General features: G+C 36.6%; 1 protein-coding gene across 1 annotated transcript in view; it reads left to right on the top strand.

Annotated features, from left to right (window-relative positions):
* Window positions 1-1,663: 1,663 nt before the first annotated feature.
* Window positions 1,664-13,864, top strand: part of LOC150104804 (progesterone-induced-blocking factor 1-like) — a 363,656-nt gene continuing 351,455 nt past the window's right edge. Inside the window, exon 1 of the mRNA XM_090395645.1 lies at window positions 1,664-2,251. Within this exon, the coding sequence (XP_090251771.1) occupies window positions 1,664-2,251 (588 nt within the window). The remainder of the gene's footprint in view (window positions 2,252-13,864) is intronic.

Genomic DNA, 13,864 nt, shown 5'->3' on the forward strand with positions numbered 1-13,864 from the left:
ACCGCATGCCTCTTCCAGAGATCGACTAACTCGAGAACTAGTCGAAGATAGGCTTAGAAAAAAGTTCCTCCGGTCGGAAACGGTTCAAGTCTATCTATGGAGACCTCCATAGATAGACTTGAACTTAAGTCTATCTATGGGTGGCCTGGCGCAGAGGATGAACACGTCACTGCTACTGAAATACCGTTAATATATACGTTAAATAGGAGGCCTTGCATAAAACCATGTAGTATCAGTTGGTTATCCTCATTCTGTTACTCTTTCCATCCATTCCTGTATGCGTTTTAATCTCATTGATTGGAATTGTGTCAAATGCCTCATCCAATCTTAGTGAAATGCCAATCCATCTACTCTTATCCAACTTTGCTGCCTATGTAAAACAAGATCTACCTTTTAACAACGCTAACACCATAACTGCTACCGAGATATACACTAGTCTGTGTTTGTGTGCATCATTTCTAGCTCCACATTTGTATAATGGAACTATCTTGCCCCTTTTTTCTATCGTTAGGAATTGGGTTCGTATTGACTCAAACCAGCTATCGTAACAGTTCATCTCTATGGTAACAGTGTGCTGATATTCCATTCAAACCCACTGATGTATTTGCATTATGCTCTTACAATAGTTTTGACCTCCATCCCTACACATTTATCTCTCCATTTAGATCCGTGCTATACAATATTAATTTTCTAATGATTGCTTCCATTCATATCGCAAGAAATACATATTGCAAGAAAGTGACTACTTAATAACTCAGCTTTTCCAGCGCATTCATCACTTTCATATCATCTGTGTTGTTTGATATCGTGTAAGGTTATTCGTTTATGCTTACAAGAATATAAATATTTGGTCGCAATTTAATAATATACTGCTAGGGTTGCAACTATGAGATGGTGATACTTGAAAGCTATACTCTTAAAAACGGATGTCGTTCAAAATTAGTGACAACCTTAGGTCAGATATCTCTGATTGATTAACAGTGGAGATTGATTGTCTCTCGCTCTCCAAAAGTTAGATAGGGCTAAAACAGCTTCGCATCTCGTGGAGAATAACTCATTAGCGAGCTCACTAATTCATTAGAATTGTTTGTAATCGATGCAAAGTCTCTGCACTTTGTTCGTATGTGAGTGAACATATGAAAAAAAAAGCAGCAATGCATGGGGGAAAAAGCCGTTTACATATTTAAATCATGGAAAAATGAAAACGTAAAAAATAAATATTTAATAGAACATCTTTTTCTTTCAAAAGTTGTTCTTCTTGGATAAAATGCAACATTCCCCACTTTTTAGCCAGCCTACCCAAAGCTTCTTTTAACCTGCCACGGAAGTCCTTATTTCTTTTGGAACCAACTTTTCTGTTATAGCTGCACTCCGTCAAAATATAAATAGAGATAGGAATATGAAATACAAAATAATAATAATAAACACTACAACGGTTTCTCATTGTAAGTTAATGGTTTTTTGCAGTGTGGTTTACGTCATTTCGATGACAGATGACATTAAGAAATTAGATAGCGCATTTGTAGTAGTGTGGCGCTGTTGTTGAATGTCGAATATTCCAGTAAATAGGCGGTTGTTTCAAAGGCCAATGCTTGCACCCTTCCTTTACAAATGTCGAATTTAGATGCTAACGGGAATACGTATAATAGCAGACATACTGGCAATGGCGCTGCAAGAGCATGACCTTTCTAGTGGTATTGAGGGGCCTAGCTCATTGGACATAGGGTATGATATTGGATTATTGGAATCAGAAGAAATAGATACGTCTGTACCAACAGATCTAACAGTATCACCAGTAAGTGATGATGAAAAACGTAAAGTCCACTCAAAAGTTATTGCTCGCCTGGAAGCAGAAAAAAAGCATTTGCAGAAGGAGGTGCAACTCTACATGCTACGCTTATCACAAAAAACTCTGTTCCATCGGAATTTTGAAACCGATTTACAGACAAAAATAGAAGATTTGGAAGAGAAATTATCAGAAGCTTTGCATCAAAAACAAGTAATTCAAGTCAAGTTGGAAACTGAACTTAAAATCTGTGATGAAGAGTCAAAAAGAAAACAGACTTTGTTAAAACAAGAAATAAAATCAATTCTGGAGAAACAGCATCAGTTGGAAAATACCAATAAGCAACTTCAGGAAACAATAGGAAATTTAAAATATGATTTAGAATCGATTCAATTATCAGAAATATACTATTCATCTTTGACACAACAGAACAAAGAAGACCTCTCATTGAAAGATTTTGTTGCTGTAAGTTGATTAATATCTTATACTCTCCAAATAGGTAATATTCCAGAATCTTGGTTATTTTGATGTTTGACCTGCTTATTTCTGCTTCAGCTGTAATCACATCCTCTTTGTGTTTTAATCTCCTTACCAACTGAAGCCCAACCTGCATATGGTAATTGAGATACAACCTGTAAGGTTTATGTGACTGAATGCTATTACTTTTTCAGCTATTCATATTTTTACCATTACTAGTAACCTGTTACCATTTTTCAATATACTCTCTGAACTTTGACTTCTATCCACCATTTTTCCTTAATTTCTTATGAAAGATCACAGACATATATCTTTTATTATTTGAACGATGAATTCGAAGCAGATGCATTGGAGAATGGCACCAACTAGATACATTTTCTTAAAAGCAAGTTTGTATTTGTTTACGTTGATTGTAGGCATTTCATTGAGGTGAGAGGAAAGAAATCTAAAAAAAATACCGAAAAATGCTATGCAAAATGTTATCAGAAATATTATTATTATACCCTCAATGGAGTCAACAAACTCATCATGGGAGTTTCATTCAACTAACAACATACTCATCAGAAAGGATCTTAAAATCCTTAAAACTTCATGCATTAGCAACATATTTTTTAGTAGTGTGTTCTGTTCACCCACAATTCTCCATATAAAAAAAATCTCGCATCCCTCTTCACCATACTCTTGCTTAACTTCCTAGTATGTCTCTGGTTCTTCTCCAGTTGTCTTCTACTCCTTTTTATAATCCAATCTAGATTAATGTAATAAATCTCCTCACTAACTTAAATGTCCCTATCATATTACTTATTTTCTTCCTATCCACATTTTTTCAACCTCTTTCCATAGCCAGCATTCCAGAGTCCTGATATTTTCTTAGTCACTCATCTCTGGACCTTCTCCCATGTTTCCACATCACATTGAAAACCAGGTGGTGAAATCTGACCATAATAGTCCAAGTGTGGTCTAATCAGTGCTTTATGCAGTGGCACAGCCACCTCCTTAATCCTATAAATTAAAGAGGCTAAGAAAATATATTCTTGGTTTAATCCTTTATCCAAGTGTAAGCAAACAAAGTTTGCACATGAAGTAGCTTAATGACTGGGAAACTCATATATAGAGACTAATGACTTCACATCAATGCACTAGTATCCCATAATGCAATCCACACACATATATCCTTATGTACACGTATAATGCTATGCATTTTGGCAGTGGCGCACTCAGGATTTAATCTTGGGGGGGGGGGGGAGAGTTGAGTAGACGATTTGAGAACACACACTACACATTGCATACGAGGTATGGCTGAGCATCTGCAGTGATCGCCAATACATGATATCCATGATCTCTGGCCCGACTCGGGCAAACGAAGTAGCGCCCGAGCACTACTTCGTTCGCCTTGCGTTCACAGCGGCTGTGATTCCCGAGAGCCAGAGGGTATTCTTACCTTATGTGACCGCTAATTCATAAGTAGCATAGAAATAGAAGACACGACACAACATAATTAAAAAAAAAATGAATTTTAATTAGAAAAAGATTTTCGGAAATTTTTCTAGTGTTTTTTTCTTTTTCTTTTGGGGGGAGCCAGGACCCCTTGGTTCCCTCCCTGGGTGTGCCAATGCATTATGGGAAGGATCACTACTCAGACCTGTTTCGACTTTTATTGCACCCTCATCAGTGGGAGCCAGATCCAGAAGTGATACCAAGGTTGAAGTAATGCAGAAGTCATATTTCCATATATACAAGTAGCCAAAAGGTGTCACACCTTATTACTAAAATACTCTGGATTAGAGATAGATGTTGAAAGTTTTTCCACATGATTATTACTATAAATTAATGATGCCAAGAAATTGAAATAAATTAAAGATGCCTTATTCTTACATGTTAGTGTACCTCTTATCATAGTGGCTCTATGATGTGCAGTCTTTGCAACACTTGCAATATGCTCTTTAAACTTCAGTTTACTGTCAATCATCATTCTTAGATCTCGAATCTCATCCACTTCCTGTATTATACAGCACCATCAATATGGTACATAGCCTTATATTTCTACTATCATATTACTTCAATATTAAACCTATAGCCCCACACCTTTTGTCCAAATCAAAAGTCTATTGAAATTTTTCTAAAGGGAATTATCATCAGCTGTAATACTTATAATTCTCCCTAACTTTATTTCATCAGAAAAAAAAAAAAAAGAACCAAGGGCACAAGAACAGAATCCTGGGTCATACCACTGGTTATCCTCCTTTTTCAGATACTGCTCCATACTACATAACTTGCTGGTATTGTTCAGAGAGCAATCACAAATCTATCTAATTGATATACTATATATTCCCATCCTCTTCAGCTTTTACACCAACTTATGTGATGATCTATCAAGCACTTTTGTAAAGTCCAAGAATATTGTAATACTAGATTCCTTATTTAACACATGTTACCTTATAAAATGCAAGTAAATTGCTAAAACAGGATCTATCCTTTACAAATCCATGCTGCTCATAATAAAGAATCCTATATTCATCATCCCTGTCTTGTATTCTATTCCTAACCAATCTCTCCAATATCTTGGCTACAATTGCAGTTAAGCAGACTGGCCTATAATTGGAAACTTCTGTCCCATAACCTTGTGTAGTGGTACTATTTTTCTTTCTTTCCACTCCTTAGGAATCTTATCTGCTTCAAGACTTTTATTAAATAACCAGGCAAAAGGGCCATAAATAACTTTTGCACAGTCCTTAAAAATATGTGGTTATATGTCATCCACTCTACCACCTTTATAGTGCAATTGAAGCACAGCAGAACATTGCACCCTTTGATTGGAAAAGAATTGCATTTCAGTCTCGTTGTGATGAGAAGAACCTTTATATGTTTTCACTTGAAGGCGAGTTAACCTATCTCATATAGAGGTAGCACTGTTTTTTTTTTCTCACAGAAACTTGAGTTTTTCATCCTGTATTGGCAAATCAGCCATGACAATACACACACAGTTTATAGACAAACAATACTGTATGTGGTGATGGATAGTTGATGGTAGTAGTGTTGTGTATTTTGAGAATTAAGTGGTTGGGGAGGCGTTGATATTTGTGTAGTGGAATAGAGTAGAGCTCCCTCCTGCAACGAGTCCTTGGAGGTGTCATGTAATAATAATATTAATTCCTAATGCCTTATTAAAAATCTAACCAAACAACACCTAAAACACATCCGGATACTTTCATTTCTAATGCTTGCCATATAGCAGAAGAATTCCCTTGAATTAATCTTGGCCTAATCAGCTAATCTCATCTCATACTGCACCTTTGCTTTGTTTACTATGCGCATTCTCTTCCTAGTCTGCACTTTATACTCCTCGTAGATCTGATTGCCACCAACTGTCCTCTACCTACTCCATAACATTTTCTTTTCCAACACAGCTTGCTTTATAACACTGTTCATCCATTCCACTCCTACTCTGTTTACTTGCTTAACGCTTGGTGTGCAGTTATACCTTGAAATATATTGAGAAGCACTGAATATGAATATTAGTAGAGCTCAGTGTTCATTATTTTATAAATTAATCACTCTAATTCTTACCCTACTCTTTAATATCAGGAAAGGTGTTGTGTTATATTTCAAAGTAAAGCATATTCAGGCAAACTATCAGTTTTACCTATAAACTTGGAAATAATGGAACCAGGTGTCATGTTTTTTCCCTTCTAAATGAGCACTAAGCCAGGTGGAAAACTAATGTACCCCCTCTGGCTAATATAGTGTTCATATGTACAAATATTCATACATGAAAAACTGATGTGCAGAATAAAATCTGAATATTATATTGCTGGGTTATGCTGCAAGAAGCAAAGTGATAAAGTGGGTTTGCTGAATTGGCAGACAGTATAGAGAGCATGTTTAGTTGGTTAAATTATTACAAATACATCACCTTTACATGATGGTGAGCCATCAAATAAATTTTGCATTAAGGAAGTTGAGTTTCCAAAGGAATTGAGGACTCTGAGCCATATTTTATCCTTGTGTAAGTGAACAAAAAAAAGTTTTTCATGTAAAGTATATTTACTAACTACTTGCATGATGAGAAGAGTTATATTCTCTCAATTGCCACAAGTTACTGAATTTCACTTAAGTTACTATATTCCATATATATATATATATATATATATATGTATATGTATATACTGAGGAAAAAATAATACAAATCTGGAATAATACTCCTAAAATCTTGCAATTAAGATATGGAATTCTCTTATGGGTATTAATAAGAAATCATCTGATTGAAACAAAATAGATATAAACTTAACATATACGATACATATTTAGATTGCTTACAGAATGAAAAGAGTGTGGGTAAAATAAGAAGCCATGTATGAATGCTGTATAATGGTGTTCGGTATAGAAGGAACAACAGACTTGAAAATCAAATGGCAGCAAAATGGAGATTGTATTTAAATAACTTGCTATGCCTAACGTGCTCCACTGATTTCTAAAAACCAAGAAAATATTATTAATATTTGATCTCCATGGAGTCAGAGACTCATCATGGGAGGTACACACTATCATACACAAAGCTCATCCAACTGAGCATTAAACTGATTCAGTGTGTCTACATTCACAATACACTCAGGCAATGCATTCTACTCTTCATGCAAAGAACCTGCTTTTCACTTCTCTGCTCCCACCCTCTTTGACCAGCCAGGTTGGCTGAGTGGTTAGCATATCCGCTCTCCAGCCAAGAGGCTGTGGGTTCGAATCCTGCCAAGGGCACGGATGTTTGTTTTCTATTAACCGATTACCATATATATATACACTGCTGTGTCCTGGGTGCAGTATGAACTTTGATGTCTTTGTGCTATAAAAAATCAAATAATAAAAAAAATTACACCCTTTTTATACAGTTTCCAAGGATGGCCTCTTGTTCTACCCCCTCCCCCCCACCATTCTATGAAAAATTTCTTCCATGTTAACCTGATAACTCCTGACTATCTTGTGTCTTAATCATACCCCCCCCCCTTCCTCCTATTCACGAGGCTTTGCAACTTACATTCTTTTAATCTCTCCCTCATACTCCACATCCACATTCCAAAGACCCCCCCCACCACCATTCTATGAAAAATTTCTTCCATGTTAACCTGATATCAACTCCTGACTATCTTGTGTCTTAATTATACCCCCCCCCTTCCTCCTATTCACAAGGCTTTGCAACTTACATTCTCTTAATCTCCCCCTCATACTCCACATCCACATTCCAAAGACCACTGACCACCTTTGTAAATCTTCTCTGGACCTTTCCAGCTTATTCTCGTCACCATGAAAACCAGCTGACCAAATCTATGCACAATAATCCTTGAGGCCTGATCAAAGCCTTAACCTCTCTATTTCTGCATGTCAGGGTCCTCCATGTCATTGCAATTATCTGATGTGATGACTTCACAACTTGTGCCATGTACCCCAGAATTTCAAGTCCTCATTCACCACTCCCAGCTCTCTCATCTCCTCTTCCTCCTTTAAAGTTTTCCCACCAGGTGTATACTTTGCATTCCATTGTTGCTTACCAAATTTCAAAACTACACTTTGAAACACCACTAGTGACTTTTCTCTTTTGAGATACTGCACTTCAATATAGAACTTCAATACCTATCTGACAGCCAGTCACAGATCCAACTCACTAGTCTGTTATCCAATCCCATTTCTTTCAGTTTATTTAACAGCTTATTATGTGGTAGTCTATGAAAAGCTTTTGCAAAATCTAAGCATACCACTCTATATGCATCTCCCTTGTCCAAGACATTTGTCACCTTGTTATAGTACATAATGTAAGTTGGTACAACATTATCTCCCTTTAACAAATCCATGCTGACAGCCACAGAGAACATTGCTGTTATGAACCAATTTCTGTATCCTAGTCCTCACCAATCTCTTTGATACCTTAACTACAACTCCGGATATAAGATTGGCCTATAATTTGTAGCTGCCGAGTTATCATCCCCTTTGTACAATGGAACAATTTTACCTTTCCAAGTTCTTGGAACCTGTGCTGTTATAAGATGCTTATTAAACAGTCATGCCAGTGCTGCTACCAATTACCTGGAACATTCCCTTAAGACACGTGGTGATATGTCATCAAATCCTATCGCCTTATTGACATCAAGCTTATTTATTTCCTCATATACCTCCTGCTCACTCACAAGTAAGCCATATTCTCCTATGTCTATACTTAAGTATATTATGATTTCATCTTGAAGATGAAACCCATATAAATTGTTCATTGAATACCTCAATGTTGTTGTCTTTTGCAGCAGTTACTGTTCTACCATTTTCATCCATTAACATCATCTTAACATAATCATTCCTCTTTCTACTTGCCACATATGAAAAACTGTGTTTTCTTGATTTGCTGATTTCTGCTCATACTGTATTATACCAACTGAATTACCTTCCTGGCCTGTCCTTTATACTTTTCATGCAATTTATTGCTACCATTATCCACAGTATCCTCTTCTTCCAAATTTCTTGCTTAATCTCTTTATTCATCCATTTGATAGCTACCTTATTCAGCCTTTTGACCTTTGTAATACATTCAAACATTGATGTTATTATGTATTCTTTGTCAGTTCCCAAGCAGCGTTTATTTCTTTACTGCTCAACTTCTCAATCCATGCTATAGCTCCAAGCTGTCTCCTAAGCTTGTCATCATCACCAGCCTTGTAATTCCACATATATCCTTTCCTCACAGAAATCTTCATATGGCTAGCCACGACCCAGCTGATCACTTCATAATCGCCAATTGGAGGGAAGTGCAAAACTCCCACTCACAATTGCATCCTCTGATAAAATTATCAGATCTAAAACTCTCAATCCTCATGTGCCTCCTTTATGTACTGCCTAAGATACAATAGTTGTTTCTCAAGAACTCAAATTCATTTTCCTTATTTCTAAATGCCTGGCTGGCCGAGTGGTTAGCGTATCCACTCTCCAGCCAAACTGCAGGTTCAAATCTCGCCATGGGCATGGATGTTTGTGATTGTCTGTGGAAAAACTAGTGGTGGTGGTCGGCGGTAGATGGCATTGGTAGTTGCGGTCATTTGGTGGATTGAGTGGTGGAGACAGCATTGTAGAGCAGGTGCCCACCTTCGATGAGTCTTTGGCCTCCCTGGAGGTGTCAAATAATAATAAATGCTATATTTTCATTTCAATCTATGTTGCCATAATTAAAATCACCCATAATAATCACCCTTCCTTGTCCACTAACCGAAGTTGCTTATACATTTCGTCAACACCCTCCACGTTCTCTGGTGAATAGCAACATCCAACTAAATATCTCTTCCTGTCAACCTCTATCTCACACCATACTGGCTCAAAACCATTGCCACTATTTACATTTTACAAATCCACTTTGTGCCAAAATAATTCCCCTGCTATCATTAGCAGCACTCCTCTTCCTTTCTTGGTCTTTCTATCCTCATAAACAATACTCAACAAAACCAATTAATCTCCCTTATTTCTGATGCTCCGGTATTTGTAAAGAAATAGCAATTCACTTTTAGATCTATAACCAATCCTGCCCAATGGCACTTGTAGGTTATGATTGCCTCACACCTAACCATTTCAAATTGCCTTTATCACCACTTACCCTATCTATCTCTCCAGGCTCAACTACACCCCATACATCTGAGGTCATCTCATTCTCATACTGACCATCCTTATACACACATTCACTACTACTTCCAACATCTGCTCTCCTTATACCGTTTCCCTGTCCACCCTAACTCCTACCATTTCCCTGTCCATCTTTCATTCTCATTCTGTCATTACCACTGTCAGTACTACTATTCTCATTTACAATCACTTCACTCTCACTAGTTCCTCTCTCTCTCTCTCTTGATTTTTTGCTTCACCTCTTACTTCCTCTGCTCTCTTGCAGCTATAGTCTCTCTCTGACTTGCACCAAATCCATTCAAATGAAACCTGTCACTTTTGAACATCTCCATCCTTCCCTCAAATGCATCCCACACATTCACAAACTTCAATCCCATCTTTTCATACATTCACGATCCTTGCTCTCCATCCAAACTCACCATTATCATACCTAAGCAACACACTGACTACCCTTCCACCATTATCTTTCACTTTCCTCAACAACCTCCTGATATCCATTCTTACATGCTCTTTATGTCCAACCAAGTCATGCCTTCCAACAAACACTACCACCAACTTGCTTGCTTGCTCGTTCATCTGCTTTGTTATCTATCTAATGCATCAGTTATTCTGCTAATTCTCCCTCCCAGAAAACACATCTTATGGAATCTAATTTTTAACTTTATCCATAGTCTATGTAGACCATTGGGGCACTATAAAGGTGACAGTCCTAACATTCTCTCTCCAGATGTTTCTGTCTTGGGATCTCTTTAACAAAGTGGAGAACAAAGAATTAATTAGTCCACTTTGTAATATTATTATCTATCCAGGTGATTCTAGATCATACCTGATGTCCTTTACCAGAAGTTAAGCCCTTGCCCCCAGTGCTAATTTAGGTAAGCTATGTGGCTCAGCCACCAGAGCTGTGTCCAGTGTATTTTTGTGATGGTATTTTCTTGTGTTTTAGCAATGGAGTGGATTTTCTTTCTAATCTCATCATTTATTGTGTGCTGTATGTGGTATCTTTAAAAGTTTTGTATAGTACTTAATCTCAAAGGTCAATCTTTTCTCATTTTCGTTTAGTAATGTCTAGATCTCATATCCATATAGTAAGACAGAATTAACAAGGGTGTCAGTGAGGTTGTCTTGCAGCTAGCTGTATTTTATTATCCTTTCAAGGCTATAATCTCTGAAGGGCAACAGATGCATTTAGCATTGCATGCTTAAATGTGATATTTAGACCAGCCATCTCTGTGGTACACTTCCTAAGTAGATGAATCTTTCTACTTCCAGTTTTTCATTTCAACTGAAATGAAAGTGTCTTAGAAACTCTGTTAATTCCTGTAACTGATGTTCATTCTCTGCTTTTTTTTTTTCAGTGGCATTGGCAAATCTGAGATTATTATTTTTTTTTTGCTAACAACTCTAATTCCAATACCACTATTTTCCAAGGCTAAGTTTATTATATTTTCCAAATAAAGGTTAAAAAGCATCAGCAAAAGTATGCAGCTTTGACGTATGCTTCTTTCCATTTTCTGAAAGGCTTGCTGTAGTTGCCATCGATTTCTATTAAGATTTCTGAAGAACAGTAAAGAGTTTTAATTAGGCATACTGTTTTATTATCTCTTCTATTTTGGTTCAGCATTCTTCACAATGACTCATGCCATGCTGAATCAAAGGCCTTCTGTATATCTATAAAATTTTGACATGTTATTTTATTATGTTCAATATATTTTTCTCCAATGAGATTTTTTGTAAATATATGATATATTGTACTCCTGTTTTTACAGAATCCTGCTTGGTTTTCTGAAAATATACTCTCAATTTTCCTCTCAGTCCTAGACAGTAAAATTTTTAGGAAAATTTTGCTTGGATATCTGATTAAACTGATAGTTCTATAATTGCTGCATTTTGTACTATTCCCTTTTTTTTTTTTTTTTTTAAGAATAGGAATCAGAACAGAGGTGTGCAATCTTTAGGCTATGATTCATTGTTCCACACATCTTGCCAAATTTTGAGCAGGGCATCTATAATAGGTTCTCCTGCTTTCAGTAGTGCTGAAGTTATTCCATCTATGCCTGGTGATTTTCCCATCTTCAAAGAATTTTTGCTGCTTCTACTTCTCTTAAAACAGGGAAGTCTCCTTCATCCAATGTCATTTGTATTATGCCTTCAAGGTTTTGATTTTTAAGGCTACTGTCTTCTGAGAAAAGGTTATCTGAGTAATAATGCCAACGATGCAAGATTTCATCCTTTCCATTCAAAAGCTTGCCATTTTCATCCTCAGTTGACCAGTTTGTATTAGTCAAGGGTTTTGTTAAATTCTTTATCATTTGAAAAGCATTTTGTAGTTCCTCTTCAATCTTTCCACAATTCTTCAGAATCCAGTTGATGTTAGCTGTTTTAATTATGTTTCTTATTGTTTTGTTATTGCTATCATTATCCTTGTTTATAATTTGTATTCATTATCAATACTTATGAATTCTTCTAGGAAGGTATTCAAGAAATTTGTAATATGGGATTTATATTGTTATCTGATATGAAATGATTCCAACTTCTCAACACTATCTTTTTCTTTGTTTTTGATTTCTTTTAATTATAGATTCAAGGCAGCAATGACCATGTTGTGGTCACTGCCAACGTGGCTCCTTGGAAAGATCTAGTCTTAGGAAGGTTAATCGATGTTTTATGTGTGGTCCGAACAAGTATTATTTATATTAACATTTCTCCTCCATGGAGTCAGAGACTCATCGTGGGGAGGTACACACTATTGCACACAGTACTCATCCAACCACTTTAAACTGATTCAATGTGTGTCTACACCCACAACACTCAAGCAGTGCATTCCACTCACCAACACTCTCCATGCAAAGAACCTACTGCTCACTCCTCTGCTCACACCCTCATATAATCAATTAAATTGTGCACTATCTGTTAGGTGAAGTCCATGTTCATTTTCTTGATGGCTTATGAGTATTAGTAATTGTTAAATTATTTTGAATGACAAAATCATTAAGTATGTTCTGTTATTGGTTTCACCAAAACCAAATGCACCACAATGGGGGAGAAAATTCCAGTATCTATACCAATTTTTGCATTCTTATCTCGTTGGACAATGAGATAATATTGTTTGGAATCTGTTTTATCACTTAGTTAATATGTCTGGGGAGGTATACACAGATAATTATGTTTGTGTATAGACTTGTATTATTGATGCATTTATTGGTTTTCCTTTCAGACAAGAGCAGTTCTACCATTTATAAGTTTAAGATCCAGCATGTATCTTTTGATAGTTTTATGAATCAAAAAACCAGCTCTCCTCCTTGTTGTGTTCCCAACTAAACAAAAGGTTTCTCTTATCTGTGACCAATTCTCCTGCTGTGGCTATCTGGTCTCACAAAGTCCCATGACAGACCAACAATAGTGCGAGAGTTCCAATTGTAGTAGCTTGAGTTGACCACTTTTTTGAAGTGTTTTGATATTCCAGGTACCAATAATAAAACTTCTCCTGAGCTGAAAAGAGTTATCTTTCTTGATCTGTAAATTACTGGTAGCAGACTTTCCACCACCATTCCTGGCAGTCCCAGAAGGTGTTGCAGGCCTTATTTATCCGGGTTAACAACTGAGCTGGCATAGAATGCTGTAAGACTGTCTCCATAGTGTGATATGGGTGGATACACACCGGTGGCACCCATCTCCTCTCCTGCCTTTAGCCTACTAGGTAAGGCAAATACCTGGGAGAGAAGGTAGACTCCCACTGCATGAAATAAAAGAAAATACTAAAATAGGAAAATTCACCCCCAGCCCTCGAATACTCTAATAACATAAATCTCTTATTTGCCATACCTCTGATGATGGAATCTCCATACATCGCTATTCTCAAATCATTTGTCACTTTTTTTTCCTGCTTTCCTTTGTCCGAATCTTTTGTACTTGTCCATTCTTATCCACTGAACTTCTCATCTTGCTACACATTTT

This window comes from Typopeltis vanoorti, chromosome 7, assembly GCF_054136105.1.
Source record: "Typopeltis vanoorti isolate ZY-2024b chromosome 7, IOZ_Tvanoo_1.0, whole genome shotgun sequence".
NCBI classification, from domain to species: Eukaryota; Metazoa; Arthropoda; class Arachnida; order Uropygi; family Thelyphonidae; genus Typopeltis; species Typopeltis vanoorti.